We start from the raw sequence: 15546 nt of genomic DNA, 5'->3' as shown, positions 1-15546 counted from the left end.
GCTCAGGTCCAAACAGAACCAAGCTTAGCAAGATCTAGGAGCTATCCAGGAAAACAACAGTTAATAACTTCAGTCCTGACTATTCCTATCTCCCACGCTCCCAACACTGGCAACATTTTACATTTCTCAGCCAAGATGCTTCTTCATTAAGCCTCTGCCTGGGAGTTTAAAAATGTAAGGATGAAAAAGAACAGAGGAGAGGAAATGCAAGAGGGAAAAAGGACAGAGTGTGGGTAATAGGAAGACAGGTAAAATCTCAGCTTTACTATTAAAAACTTTGGAACCTTAGACAAGTTATTTTCTAAGGCTTAGTTTCCCCATTTGAAAATAGGTTTAATGCTCGGACTTGAGGGGGCGGAGGGGGGTAAGGGCAACATATGTAACCTAAACATCTGTACCCCATAATATGCTGAAATAAAAAAACAAAAAAGAAAAAAAAAGAAAATAGATTTAATAAACTCTGCATCATAAGATTATCATGAAGATTACATGAGATGATATATGTGTCTGGCAAGTAGTAGGTACAAAATTAAACAAAAACACCTAATATATATTGAGTGTTTATAATGAGCCAAATCTTAGGCTAGGTAAGTCACCTATACCACTTCAGGCTTAATTACTAATATTATTAATTATTATTACCAACATCAAATAAAGAAGAGGAAAAGAAAAAGAAAGAAATCTTGAATCCATATAAGAACTGTAGGGGCCTTAGGGGTAAAAAGTCCAAATCCAAAATTGTACAGATGAAGGAACCCATGGCCAGGGACACAGTACCTTTTATAAGCTCATATGGTTCTTTAGCAGCAGAATCTGGACTAGAATCCCAGCTTTCCAGCTCCATGTACAGAAGGTGGGAGATGTAGGTAGGAAGAATTTCTGGAAGCTGTGGTCACCCTTTTGGGAGTGGTAGTTCCATGGAAACTGGCCTCGTCCATCACCTGTCCATGCAGCCAGCACCCTCACAGCCCACATGAGGAGCATGACTCCTATTCATATATGCTCTGTTCCATCACCTACAGGCTCATAATTACGTGGGAACACATATGCCTTTGGTTTCTGAGACCATCATTAAGAATTGAGTGAGCTGCAAGCAAGCAAACAACTAGGCAGGAAACCCTGGATTAAAGCTAATCCCCTTGCTTTATAGACACTCATCAGAGAGTGGCTGTGGGTCCTACAGAGAAGAAGCAGAGCCAGCTTCAGGGAGCTCGCCAGCCCTTCATCTGCCTGGGGAATCTCAGTTTAGAAAACATTAGTGTTTCATGTTTTTCTCTGATAGGCACTGCAATGATTCCCACTCATCCCTGCAAAGTGTCAGAAAAGCCTGTAAAACAGTAACAGCTAGGCTTCTTAATGCATTCCCAATATCAAATTTCAACTTAATTGAGTAGGGTTAATTTTTTTTCCTGAGCAGCAATCAAACTTTAATTAATACTCTATTAAAATGAATTCCTGGGGGAACATGAGCATGCATACACCTAATGAGTTCATCTGCCAAGGGTGTTATTATGGAGGATGCTAAATGTGCCTCCTTACTGGCCACTTACTCAATCTCAGAGTACCCCATGCGAATCAGAAATGAAAAGCAATCACGGGTCTGCAACCCTCTTCCTCTCTATGGGGGCCCTGTGCCCTGCCTGCAGCTTAACATGATCCATCCTCCCTTCCCCTTTCTCTGCCTGGTGAATGATTCAGGCTGGGATTAAGCCCCACTGGCTTCCTCCATGGAGGACACGTCAGCCCCCCCTCCTTCACTGCCCACCAAGCCACATTCAGGCAAGGTGAAGACCAACTTTAACATCACCCTGCTGCAGACTTCATTAAGAAAATGAAGTCCCCTGTTTAAAAAATAAATAAAACAAAATGGGAAATAAAGTAAAAACATAGAACACCTCTGCAAACTCTGTATGCTCCTTGCTGGTAGCAAAGATATCTGACCAAAGTTCTGCGGGACTCTAATTTCTGACAGGAAAGAGCAACTAAGAGAAATTGGGTGTGGGATGGAAGAAAGTCTTTGCTTTTCTTATATTCCCCTTGCAGTGACTGTTTCTGCACGAGGGATTCCCAAATTTCTCCAGCTGCAGATTGAATGCTCTAGCAGACCCCCCAAAACTACCTGCCTCCATGGTGCCCCTTCCTCGCTAGAAATGATGCCCAACTTTATAGAGACCTAAACGCAGGTTATCAGGAGTGAGTTGTTAATGTTACCAAAGTTAGGAGGCTAGTAACCCACAGACTACCCAGGACCCTGGTCAGACCTTCAGGGCCATTTTACTAGGAAGCCAACCTGACCCTCCCAGGACGGAATCCTCTCTCTCCACTAGCTCCCCTTACCTCTTTGGTGTGTGTGTGAAAGGAGACAGACATGTCCAGGAGAAGCTTCCGCTGCTCCACCCTGCGCACGAAGTCTTGGATGCGCACCTCCAGGTGTCGAGCTGCCTTGTAGATCTCCTCCGGGTCACATTCCCCAGTCTGAGCCAACTGCTCTGCTGCTTCTAGAAGCTTGTCCGCATTGGTGTATGTATTCTGTCAGCAACAACAGTGAGGCAAAGTCAACTTGCAGTCGCACCTTCCTGCAGCCCACCCCGGGGCTCCCCCCTGAGCTGGAGCGGAGGGGCGTAGGCACTGAGCCGACAGCTCCCTGAGCTGGCACGGAGGCGCTGTGTGCGGAGCTGGCACGCCGCCTCTGAGCAAGCTAGCAGCCTGCCCGGCTGCCGGCACAAGCGGGCACTAGCTAGGTGCCTCGTCCGCCCCTGGGACTTCTTGGAGGTGCAGCGTCCCTGAAAAGAAGTGCGGAGACCTGCAAGAAGCTCCGTATCCCATCCGCTCCCTAGCCCCCACCCTCGCGAAGACCCATCATTGCCTTCACGTCTCAGGCTGAACTGCCAGGATCGGAAATAGCACACCCACAAAGACGGTCTGTGCTTCTGTGTGAGAACACCAGGAAAACACTAACTGGGTGACTTGCTTTGCTTCCCACCCGCCGCCTAGTTCCCTGTAACTACTGGTGTTATCTTTTGGAACAGAGTTATCTCTTTAGAGAGGAATGGGTAGGCAGCTCCAGGGAGATGACAGAAGAAAGCGGCTGCCTCCGGAGGGCAGAGATGCAGACTGCTCCCCACAGCCCCTTGAAGGTGTGCAGGACGGTTGGGGAGGAGTCTGGTGACTCTGTTTATCATAAGCTATTGCATGCACATGCGCACACACGTGTCTCCAACCCCCATGTGCACACACCAGGGTATTCTCCAGAGCATCTTCAAAGGCAACCAACTTGTAATCACTGTTCAACAGGGAGTTACTGCCTTTATAATAATTATTACATTACATGCCATAGATACAACCTTTCCTCAGCAGGCTTCTCTTTAAAAACATCTCCTGATATATCCTGATGTACAACTGGTGACTCAAGTGTACATACATTTTTTAATATCCCTAGAAGTCGGCACAATGCCCTACAGCAGTGATCCCCAACCTTTTTGGCACCAGGGACCTATTTCATGGAAGATGCTTTTTCCACAGACAGGGCGGGGCAGGGGGGTGATGGTTTCGGGATGATTCAAGCACATTACATTTATTGTGCATTTTATGGCTATTATTATTACATTGTCACTTGCCACTCACTGATAGGGTTTTGGTATGAGTCTGTGAGCAATTGATTTGTTATGGTCTCAGTGCAGTCAAACCTCTCTGATAATGATGATCTGTAACTGCAGCCGCTCCCCAACACTAGCATCACCACCCCAGCTCCATCTCAGATCATCAGGCATTAAATTCTCATAAGGAGCGTGCAACCTAGATCCCTCGCATACGCAGTTTACAGTAGGGTTCGTGCTCCTGTGAGAATCTAATGCCGCTACTGATCTGATAGGAGGTGGAGTTCAGGTGGTGATGCAAGCGATGGGGAGTGGCTGTAAACACAGAGGAAGCTTTGTTTGCTCACCCACCACTCACCTCCTGCTGTGCAGCCCCGTTCCTAACAGGACAGGTCTGCAGCCTGGAGGTTGGGGAATGCAGCCCTAGATAGTGGTAAACAAGCAGAGCAGTCGGTATCAAACACCCCGGGAGTGGAGAATTGAAATGGATTTATGAGCAATGAATGGTGTTTTGTTTTGCCAATGGTGAAGTGGCCTCCACATCTCCATGGAGTATTTTTGGACTCACCTGAAGACCTGGGTATTATGGGCTGAATTGTGTCCCCTCAAAATTCACATGTTGAAGTTTTAACCCCCAATATCTCAGAATGTGAACTTATCTGGAAATAGGATCATTGCAGATGCAATTAGTTAAGTTACAATCAAGTCACACTGGAGTAGGGTGGGCCGCTAGTCCAATATGACTGGTGCCCTTACCATAAAAAAATGCCACGTGACGAGACACATGCACACGGAGAGAACATCATGAGAAGATGAAGGCAAAGATTGGTGGATGTATCTACAAGCCAAGGAATGCCAAAGACTGCCAGCAAACCACCAGAAGTTAAAAGAAAGGCATGGAGCAGATTTCTCCCTCATATCCCTCAGAAAGAACCAACCCTGCTGACATTTTGATCTCAACTTCTAGCTTCCAGAACCGTGAGAAAATAAATTTCTGTTGTTTAAGTCATGCAGCACTTTGTTGTGACAGCCCTAGGAAACTAATATGCTAGGCTTGACTTTTTCAGAGCTGTTGACCCAGCCTGTTGATTGTACTGGCGTAGAACCTGGAGGAGATGGGCTGGCAGTCAGCAAACACTTGTCATGGTTTTTAGGAATTCTGAGAGAGAGGCCCCAGGGGACCCTTGAGGAATGCTGCCTGGAAAGCAACTTCCCAAAGCAAACACTGTCCCAGTGCTGGAGAGATGGGGCTTGAAAAGAGGAAAAACCATTCAGCCCCAACTGGGAAATTCATACAAAAAGAGAGCAGCCTCATGTGAAGAAAGGGGCTTTTCCACCGAGTTAAATGAGTTTGGCATGGGAGAGCCAAAGGTAGTTTTCTAGATGAATGTAGATGGATCCTCAGCGGGGCTACCCACTCTATCCGTGTCCATCCCTCCTCTCTGTTACTACCAGTTAAAGAGGGGTATGTCAACTGTGGAAAGAGAATGAAGACTCATGGGGGAAATGCAGGTAGTGATGGGGAATGACAGGCAGAGGGCGCCCTCTGGGGCTGTGGGCCAGGTTAAGGAGGGCTCCTGTGAGGTTGTCCACAATTTCTAGTATATATACCTACAGCTGATGGGAGAGAGGTTTTTTAGGAATCCCTCAAAGTATCTACCTTAAACCCTAGGATATCTCAGGAATCCCTAAAGAAATTCAGATGTTGTAACTATATATTTTCTAGACAATAAATAAAAATTTGTGGCAAAGCCAAAGTGAACCTGCTTGCAAATTAGGTTTGAGATCAAAAAGAGATAAATAAAAAGCAAACTCAAGTGTCTACTGGGTGTAAGGTGGTCGACTTGTCTTGGTTTTCCCAGGACTTCCCTGATTTTAGCACAGAAAGTCCTGTGTCCCCAAAACACCCTCACTCCTGGGAAAATTGGTATGGCTGATCACCCTAATACATACCCAACACTGAGAGTATCTCAGCATACAGATAAATATAAAATATGTATCTCAAAGGAGAATAAAATCATCCTTGAGAGAAATAACATCCTTGAGAGAAATAACATAAAATAGGGCAAATAGCATAATAATAGATAATTAGAGGTTAAAGTTTCTTGACACAATATAGGTGCTGAAAAGAAAGTAAGTAAAAACTGAGAATAATAGCTAATAATTGTTAAATATTTTTCATACGCCAAGAACCATTCCAAGGGTTCTTATGCATATTATCTCCTTTAACCCTCACAATAACCTTATGAAGTTGATTCAGCCATTGGAACCATTTTACAGGTGAAGAAACCGAGGTACAAAGAATTTCTGGGCCAGGCGTGGTGGCTCACAACGGTAATCCTAGCACTTTGGGAGGCCGTGGCAGGAGGATGGCTTGAGCCCAGAAGTTTGAGACCAGCCTGAGCAACATAGTGAGACCCTCTCTCTTTAAAAATTTTAAAGAATTAGCAGGGCCTGGTGGCACATGCCTGTAGTCCTTGCTACTCAGGAGGCTGAGGCAGAAGAATTGCTTGAGCCCAGGAGTTCAAGGTTACGGTAAGCTATGATCAGGCCACTGCACTCCAGCCTGGGTGACAGAGCAAGACCCCATCACTAACATAAATAAATAAATAAATAAATAAATAAATAAATAAATAAATAAAATACAAATAAAAAAAAAGAATTTCTGGCCAAGGTCACATGGCTGGTAAATGGTAGAATTAGGATTAAAACCCTGTTGTCTGGCTTCAGAGCTGAACCCATTATACCACCCTGTTTCTATAGAGAGTATAGGCAGGGGCCTAAGAATGGGTAGGATTTAGCAGAGGAGGAAGGAGTCTCATAAACAGGCTCTCTTCTTTTTGTGCCCAGGGTATTCTATGTTTATCCCATAACACAGCCATTGTCATATTCCACAGTGACAATGTATCTCCATGGTATCTCCCTACTGGTCTGTGAGCTCATTAAGGCAGGTTCCATGTCTCATTCGTCTTTGGCTCTCCCATGCCAAGCACTGTGGCTGGTACACAACAGGCACTCACTAAATGTCTGTTGAATAAACAAGACACAAAGATAGGAATGCGTAGGCATGTTTGAATAAGTTGACTCAACCTGACTAAAATTGGAAAGAGGCGGGAAATCGGGTTGGATAAGGCAGGGAGGAGCCAGACGATAGAATTTACAGGGAGAGAGGGACAATACAGACAGGGGGAAGGCAATGGGGTCAGTGCCAAAAGCTGGGCTCCCCACTCTATCTGTGTCCATCCCGCCTCTCTGTTACTGCCAGAAGGAGCTTCTAAAATTCAGATCCAATCACATCTGTCCTCTACTTAAAACTGTTCTGTGACTTCCCACTGCCTTTGGGGTGAAATGCCTCGGTACGGTGTACAAGGCCCTTCTTCGTCTGACACTTGCTTTTTCCCTTTAGCTTCAACTCACATCACTCCCCTACAAATACCCTATAAAAGAAATTACTTGCATTCCCAGAAACTCATGGCACTGAATCTTGTCTCTGCGCCTTTGCTTTTCTTTCGTCCTGGGATGCCCTTACTCTCACTTTTCTACTTGATCAACTCTTATTCACCTTTTAAGAACTAGCCATGGCATCATTTCTTCCAGGAAGTCCACCCTTGTACCCTCTTCTCTCTTGAGGCTGGCTTAAGTACCCTCCACTGAGCTCCCAGAGTGATCTGTACCAATCCCCTCCCTGGTACCTGCCATATTCTAATGCAAATATTTGCCTTTCTCAAACTCTTAGGGGCAGATGTCTTTCATCTCTTTCCCTTAGTGGCTGGCACAAAGTAAATGCTCCATAAATATTTAGTGAATGAATTAATAAATTAAAGAGTACATCAATCCCCACCAATCCTAATACTCAACACTTGGCCCTCATCAACTACCTGCTATAAGAACTTACGTGCTAGAATTCACATTCAATGTTCAGTCCCCTTTGGCTTATCCTACCTCCTGGCACAGCCTTAAAATAGGAATGTGCTTAGAGAATATCAACTAAAGTGTTACCAGAGCAATACATTGACTGCTGTCATTGCCCCCAAGTTGGGGCAAGGATCACAACAGGTTTCTGCTCACCTTCTAACCAAATCAACAACAGCTTCTGACCCATGGCCAGACGCTGATCTTACTCTGGGCGCACTTCCTAGGCATTCTTTGGTTTCCCAGCCTTGTAGTCCCTGCCTTGGACTTGACCTCTATTGACATTTCTCAACTAATAGGCCAAAAATGGGTCATGAGTGTTGGGACATAGATCCCTCAGCTTTGGAGCTTTCAGGCAGGACCTGTAGTAGTCAGAGCCCTTGATTTAGAGATTTGGGCCACACAGATAGTTACAGTTTCTGTTCTTCCCTCTCCAAGCTCCTAGCCCTGTGTCAACCAGGTATATGCCCTAGATAATTCAGCCTTTAAGTCTAACTTAAATTCCCTTGCTGTAGCCTTGACCCATTACTTTTTTGTTTTCTTTCCAAGGATGAAACAGAACACTCTAGGATAATTTGTCTCTAAAAATACAGGAATTCCAGCAACATAGGTATGGTTTCAGACTCCCTGGGCTGAATCAGAAGGGCAGGGAGCAGGCTTTTTAAAGCGAAGGGATGAGAGAGACAGTGAATAAAAACTCTTTACCGTCCTTCCTTACTCTCTCTGGGACAGATCTGCTGAGGCTCCATCTACATTCATCTAGAAAACTACGTGAGGCTGGAGAAAGAACCACCTGAAAGGATTAAAGGAAACAGTGCCCAGCATTCACACAGAGCTAGGAATAGTGCCTGTTCCTACCAGTCAGTCTGGAAAACCTCATGATGTTTGGGATATTGGGTAGAGTACTCAGAAGGGTGAGAAGAGTAAATAATTAGCCTTAGTCTGAGCACTGCTCTGGTCTTGCCTAGAAAATTTTAAGAGAAAGACCTGAATGGATCAAAGTTTTTCCAGGTAACTTTATTATGTCCCCCCAAAAAAGCTTAAGAATATTTATAGGAAAACAGAAATATACACCAACTGGCAAGGTAATACTCACAAGGTCAGATATCTTATTAGACATTTAGTAAAAAATTACCAGGCATACAAAGAAGTGGAAAATATCACCTATGATAAGGAGAAAAATCGATCAATCAAAATTGACCCAGAACTGACAGATGCTAAAATTAGGCAGATAAGGATTTTAAATTGGTTATTATAACTGTATTTCATATGTTGAGAGTATTAAGAAATAGAAGACATTTTTAAAAACCTTTGCACTTCTAAAGATGAAAACACATTAGATCATATTAATAGGAGGTTAAACATTGCAGAAGGTAAGATTACTGAACTTTAAAACATAGCCATAGAAACTGCTCAAACTGAAATGCTGAGAGAAAAAAGAATTTTAAAAAAATTAAGCATCAGTGAGCTGTGGGGCAACTTTAAGTAGGCTAATAGCCATGTAATTGAAATCCCTAGAGGAGGAGGGGATTGGAAAAGGTATTTGAAGAAATAATGACCGAAAAGTTTTCAAATGTAATGAAAACTACAAATCCACAGATTCAAGAAACTCAACAAACCTTCAACATAAGAAACATGAAGAAAACTACATCAAGGCACAGAAAAATCAAATCAAACCAAGTAGGTAAAAAAGTGAAAGAAAAGGAAATCTTAAAAAGCAGCCGGGGGTGGGGGGAAGACAAGATACATACAGAGGAGCAAAGATAAGGATGACAGCAGATTTCTCATCAGGAACAGCACAAGCAAAAAGATAGCAGAGCAACATCGTTAAAGTACTGAGAGAAAAAAACCTATCAGATATGCCCTGTGCAAATATTTTCAAAAACAAAAGTAAAATAAAGGCTTTTTCAGATATACAAAGCTGAAAGAATTCTTCATGAGTAGATTTTCATGACAAGAAATGTTGAAGAAGTCCTTCAGGAAAAAAGAAAATGGTAGCAGACGGAAACACGGATCCATATACAGGAATGAAGAGCAATGGAAATGCTAACTAGCTGGGTAAATAAATAAGTTTCTTTTCCTTATTATTTAAATCTCTTTAAAAGATAATTGACTGTTTAAATAAAAATACCAACAGTGTAGTATGAGGGTTATAGCACATGTGTAAGTAAAATAAATGATGATGATAGCATAAAGTCCAGGAAGGGCGGAATGGAAGTATACTATTGTGAAGTTCCTATACTATATATAAAGGGGTATAATATCACTTGAAGGTAAACTGTGATAAGTTAAAATATAAATAAACCCTAACCAACCATTAAAATAATAAAGAGTTATAGCTAATAAGCCAACAAAAGGGATAAAATGGAATCACAAAAATATCAATCGAAAAAAGGCAGAAAAAGTTGGGGAAAAGCAACAAAAAATAGTTGAAACAAATAGGAAAAAAATAACAAGATAATAGATTCAAACCTAAACATATCACTAATCACATTAAATATAAATTGTCTAAATGCCATAATCAAAAGGCAGAGATTGTCAGATTGGATAGAAAAGCAAATCCCAACCACATGTTGTCTACAAGGAATGTACTTTAAATGTAAAGACACGAGTAAGTTAAAGGACAGAAACAGATACAGCATGATAACACTGATTAAGAGAAAGCTGGTGGCTATATTAATATCAGACATAGTGGATTTCAGAGTGAATAATGTTACCAGGGAAAAAAGGCATTTCATAGTGAACAAGGAGTTAATTTATCAAGAGGATATAATAATTGTAAACATTTATGCACCTAATAACAAAGGTTCGAAACATGTGGAGCAAAAACTGATAAACCCATAAGGAGAAATAGAAAAGACCACAATTATAGTCAGAGATCTCAATGTCCCCCTCAATATTTAATAGAATAAGTAGATATGCAATGGGTAAGGATATAGATTTGAATACTCTCAAACAACTTGACCTAGATGACATTTATAGAACAGGCCACCCCAAAATAGCTGAATGCACATTCTTTTCAAGTGCACATAGAACATTTGAAAAGATGTTCCAAGATAAACCATATTCTGGGCCCTAAAGCAAGCCTCAACAAATGTAAAAAGATGCAAGTCATACAAAATATTTTCTCTGACTATAACTGAATTAAATTAGAAATCAATAATAGAAATATCTCTGGCAAATCCCCAAATTACTGGAAACTAAATAACACATTTCTAAATAACCCACAGGTCAACACAGGCAATATCAGTTAACCAGGTGTTTATAGTGTGCTAGGCATTGTTACGAGCTTTATCTACATTATCTCTAAGCTTTGAGATCAATCATAAAAGAGGTATTATTGATTTCCTTTTACAAATGAGAAAGCTGAGGCCCAGAGAGGTAATATAACTTGTTTGAAAAGTGTTACATATCTAGAGAATGGTAAGTCAAGTCTCTCTAACTATAACTTCCAGTACTTTTTATTGAACCATGTGCTTCTCCAAAATTCAGTGTAAAAATCTCCATTCCTTCTGCTTCTTTATTACTTTGTATTACACTCACTTTTATGCGTTTGGTTTTTAAATTGACATTGTAATTGTTCATTTGCAATTGCCTTTTTTTACCCCCTGCAATACACTTCCAATGTGTACACATTGCCCTCCAGAGAGAAATCTATTCTCCTTGAAGGAAAGAGAAAGTCCTATCGTACTCACCTTTTCTCTCTCAACTACTCATCAATGTACCTACTGGGCACAGTGCTCTCCTTTCAATAGCCACTCAACCCCAAAACTCTGCTGTTTAGCAGCTTGTCAGCAGTAAGGCTTTGAAATAGTTTCCCTCATCTTCGAATGAAGGCCATCTCCCATTTAAGAATGATTACTGATCCATTGTGATCCTTTGTCAGCTACATTTCTAACTTTAGCACTGGAAATATTTTTGCCATATAATTGGGGGTTAGGTTTCCAGGATAAAATAAATTCAGTTGAGCGCATACGTTGTTTACAATATAGTACTGATACGGCACATCATCTACAATCACTGAGAGTGATATACAAAAATGTTTTCAATTTTGATCCTGGAACACCAAGAATACATTTCTCCTTCATCTGCTGGCTCTTGCAGGGTTGGAAAGCATGGACTGTGGCAATGGCAAAGTGGTCTTTGGTGGAAGTAGTAGGAAGGAACAGAGGAAACTACCTCTGGGTACAGTAATGGATTGACCCACCACATGATATCTGCTGAAAGGACAACATCTTCTTAGGTGCCCTGAATAACGGAACAAACAAGTTGCCTCCATTAGAATAACTTATATGTCCAAATAAGGAATGTGTAATGAGTAGCTCTAACCAGATGCTCCTTAAGTTGAAGAGTATCTGTATAAATCTTCAGGTACTAATTGGGACTCATACTAAAAATAACTATTGCAGATGCTGATACCTCCCCACACGAATAGTTTGGGTACTGAGATTATCTCTGGGAACTTAAACACCAACGTTATTATATGTATATATGCAATCATCACCCTGTCCATGCTTGTACACATCTCTGCTTGTCGGGGAGTATTTTTTTTTCCTTTATGTCTAAAATGCTTCAGCACCTTTTCCTGTAAATGGCATATTTTCGGAACTCCACCTTTTTTTTTAAGTAAAGTTTTATCTACCTACAGTCTAACTTTGTACGTTTAAGAATGTACCTAGGCTGAAAAATTCTGAGAAAAGAATTGCAGTTGTTCTTTGTTGGGGTGTTCTCTCTTTCACTGATTCTTTTTCTTTCTTTCCAATCCTCAACAACCCTCTTCATTTACATATTATGCTTTAAAGGAATTTCCTCTTGGCTGTAGACTGGAAGTTGAATATCTAGCACTCTCAGTCAAGAAAGCAAAAGAAATAATGAGAATTAACTGTCAGCATGTTATTTACTTAATATAATAATAACAACTATGCAACACCCTGTTTCTGGACCAAAAGGCAGAATTAATCTTAGAGGTTGTCTGTACAGGTTACAAGGTATGATTTGATAGAAAACATCAGGTCTAGTCTATAAGAAAAGACCAGCCCAGATACCAGAATTTATGGCCACCCTCAGGGTGTTGAGACACAAACTAGGGAAGGACTTTTTCCCTGACCCCTCCCCACCTACACTCCAGGGCACAGAGAGCAGTGGAAGGCACTGTCAGGGCTGTAAGCCAGGCATGGGAGAGCCAGGACTGGCACTCACACTAGAACATAAAGAATATGGTGCAGACAGGATGGGGACTAGAGCCAGAGATTGGCTCAGAGCTGCTGCCTGAGACAAACCAGAGGGAGCCATGGGGAGCAAAGAGACCTGAGCAATTAGGAGATCAAAACCAGGAGAGCAGCATGCAGAGACACAAAGTTCTGAAGACTGTGGAGGGAAGCTTCTGATCCTCTTCCCACTGAGCAGGCCCCCGATGTAGACAGCTGGCATTCATATTGCTGCTGGGAAGCAGCCCATCACCCCTGGAATTTGATAACACAACCTCCAACACAACCTCCACTCCTCTGATCACTCTTCCCCTCCCTCCTTTCCCTCACTCTATTCAAACTGGCAAAATAATGAAGGGGAACATGTAGCCACAACAGAAGAATGTTGGCAAAAATATTTTAAAAGTGAAGAAGATAGACATAAGTATTCAGACATGGATACAGAGAATGGCCCCTGTGGAAATTCATTCTCGTGTGGAATTTCTGAAGCCCAAGAAACAAGCAGGTGGTGAGACAGCATCCCCCTGGAACAGAATGAGGCCACCTGCTGCAGGGTTTGGCAATCTGAGAGATATGGGGGGAATGTACCCAAAGCAATGTTCTCTCTTAAAAGATGTAACTGCAGTGTTGCTGTTTTTCCTGTTTTCTGTATTCTATGTTTGGCTGTCAGTGGGAGGCAGTGGGCGTGAGAGGGAGAAGACAGGGCTTTGGAAAGACAAGATAGTTGGCTTGAAAATACTGCTGAAAACTGTGGGGCATGTGGATTTAGTTGTCCCTCCTGTTCCACTCCTAAAGGGGGCAGAGAGGAAAAGGCTGTGTCTGACCCAGGGAGATGTGGGTCGGATGATGCAGTGACCAAAGCAGAGCCCACACTTCTGCTTCCACAGCTAGTACAGTGCTCCTTCCAGCCCTCTCACCCTGTTTTGGTCACAAATCACCCTGTGGGCCCAGGTGCCCATATCCATGTGGATCTTTAGGGAGCCCACAGCCTCTGACCTAAGAGCAGAGGTCCCTGGCCCTGCTAATGGTGATGTTCCTCCTCACTTTCCACCTTCCCAGACTCTGCACTCTTTCTACCTGTCTTAGTCCATTCATGCTGCTATAACAAAAGTACTTTAAGTTTATAAATAAAATGTATTGCTCACAGGTCTGGAAGCTGAGAAGTCCAAGACCAAGGTGCCAGCAGATTCGGTTTCTGGTGAGGGCCCCACTTCCTGTCTCATATGAATAGATGCCATCTTCTTGCTGTGTGCTCATATGGTGGAAAGGGCTAACTAGCTCTCTGGGGCCTCTTTTATAAGGTACTAATCTCACTTATGAGGGCTCTGCCCTCATGACCTAATAACCTCCCAAAGGCCCCACCTCCGAATACCATCACATTGCAGTTTAGGTTTCAGCATATAAATTTGGGGGAAACACAAACATTCAGACCATACCACTCCCTGCCCCTGTTTTTACCTTAGCTGACCTCCCTGGGTTTGATCCACAGATAATGTGGAAAAGAGTTTCTCAGTGGCAACACTATTAACATTTTGGGCCGGATAATTCTTCACTTGGGGAGCTCTTATGGGTTGAATTGTGTCCCCCTAAAAAGACATGTTGAAGCTCTAACCCCCAGTACCTCAGAATGTGACCTTATTTGAAAATAACGTTGTTGCAGACGTAATGAGAACATCCTGGAATAGAGTAGGCCCATAATGCGATACATCATATAAAAAGATGGCCACATGAAGAAACAGATACACCCGGACGGTGACATGAAGGCCAAGCAGGAGGGGTGCAGCAAAAGCAGAGAATGCCAAAGCCGCCAGCAAGGCATCAGAAGTTGAGAGAGAGGCCTGGAACAGATGGTCCCTCACAGTCCTCAGAAGGAACCAACTATGCTGATACTTCAATCTCGGACTTCTGGCCTCTAGAACTGTGAGAGAATACATTTCTGTGGTTTTAATCCATTCAGTTTATGGGACTTTGTTTCAGTAGCCCTAGGGAACAAATATAGGTGCCGTCCTGTAGGATGCTTAGCAGCATCCCTGGCCTCTACCCAAGGATGCCAACAGCAGCCCCTTCCCCAGATGTGACAACCAGGAATGTCCCCAGATGCTGCCAAATATCCCAGGGCAACAAAAATTGTCTTCCAGTTGACAACCACTGTTTTAGACCATAAGGCCATGAGGAGCCCCATAGAGGGAGAACATACAAGTCCCAGCTGACAGTGTTTTCTGATAACCATCCTGATAGCAAGAGACTTAAGGAATTATCTAATCCTGTGGTTCCCACAGGATGGGGGGAGGTCAAGGGGTGGGAAGGGTGGAGAAAGGAGTGTGGGGGAAAAATGCAGTGCCCAAGTGTACTCCAGGCTACTTGAATCAGGAAGGGCTGAGGAGGGGGCTGAGGGAGTGCCTGGCAGCTATAGATTTTAAAAGCTTCCCAGGTGACTCTAAGTGTAGCCCCTCACCTACAAACTTTGAACTAAGGGAAGGGCTCAAAGCCTGGGCTGAAATTCCAACACGAGAGAAATCTAGTTTTTTGCTTTAAAGTGGCTCAGGGGAACTAAGGACTGTGATATATTTAACACCTTGCTTAGCAGTTTAAATACAGTAACTGTGGTTTATAAAAGTAAAAACTAGAAATGACCAAAATGTTCAACAATAGGGGAATAGTTCACTACACTGTGGTACATCCACATGATAAAATATCATCCAGTCACTACAATTATGTTTTTGAAGAATATTTAATGACTTGAAGAAATGTTCCTAATGTAATGTTAAATGAAGAAATCAGGATAAACCAAAGTATAGTTCTAATTTTATTATCTATCAAAAATATCACTA

At 42.6% G+C, this 15546-nt stretch overlaps 1 protein-coding gene across 1 annotated transcript in view; it reads right to left on the bottom strand.

Moving 5' to 3' along the window:
• Positions 1-15546, bottom strand: part of KALRN (kalirin, RhoGEF kinase) — a 583131-nt gene that overhangs the window by 314606 nt on the left and 252979 nt on the right. The window contains exon 11 of the mRNA XM_012639639.1: positions 2338-2529. Coding sequence (XP_012495093.1) covers positions 2338-2529 — 192 coding nt within the window. The remainder of the gene's footprint in view (positions 1-2337; positions 2530-15546) is intronic.

The sequence above is a fragment of the Propithecus coquereli genome, unplaced genomic scaffold (assembly GCF_000956105.1).
Source record: "Propithecus coquereli isolate 6110/MARCELLA unplaced genomic scaffold, Pcoq_1.0 Scaffold10, whole genome shotgun sequence".
Taxonomy (NCBI): Eukaryota; Metazoa; Chordata; class Mammalia; order Primates; family Indriidae; genus Propithecus; species Propithecus coquereli.
Note: the sequence above shows the minus strand (reverse complement) of the source record. Positions and strands in the feature narration are given on the sequence as shown.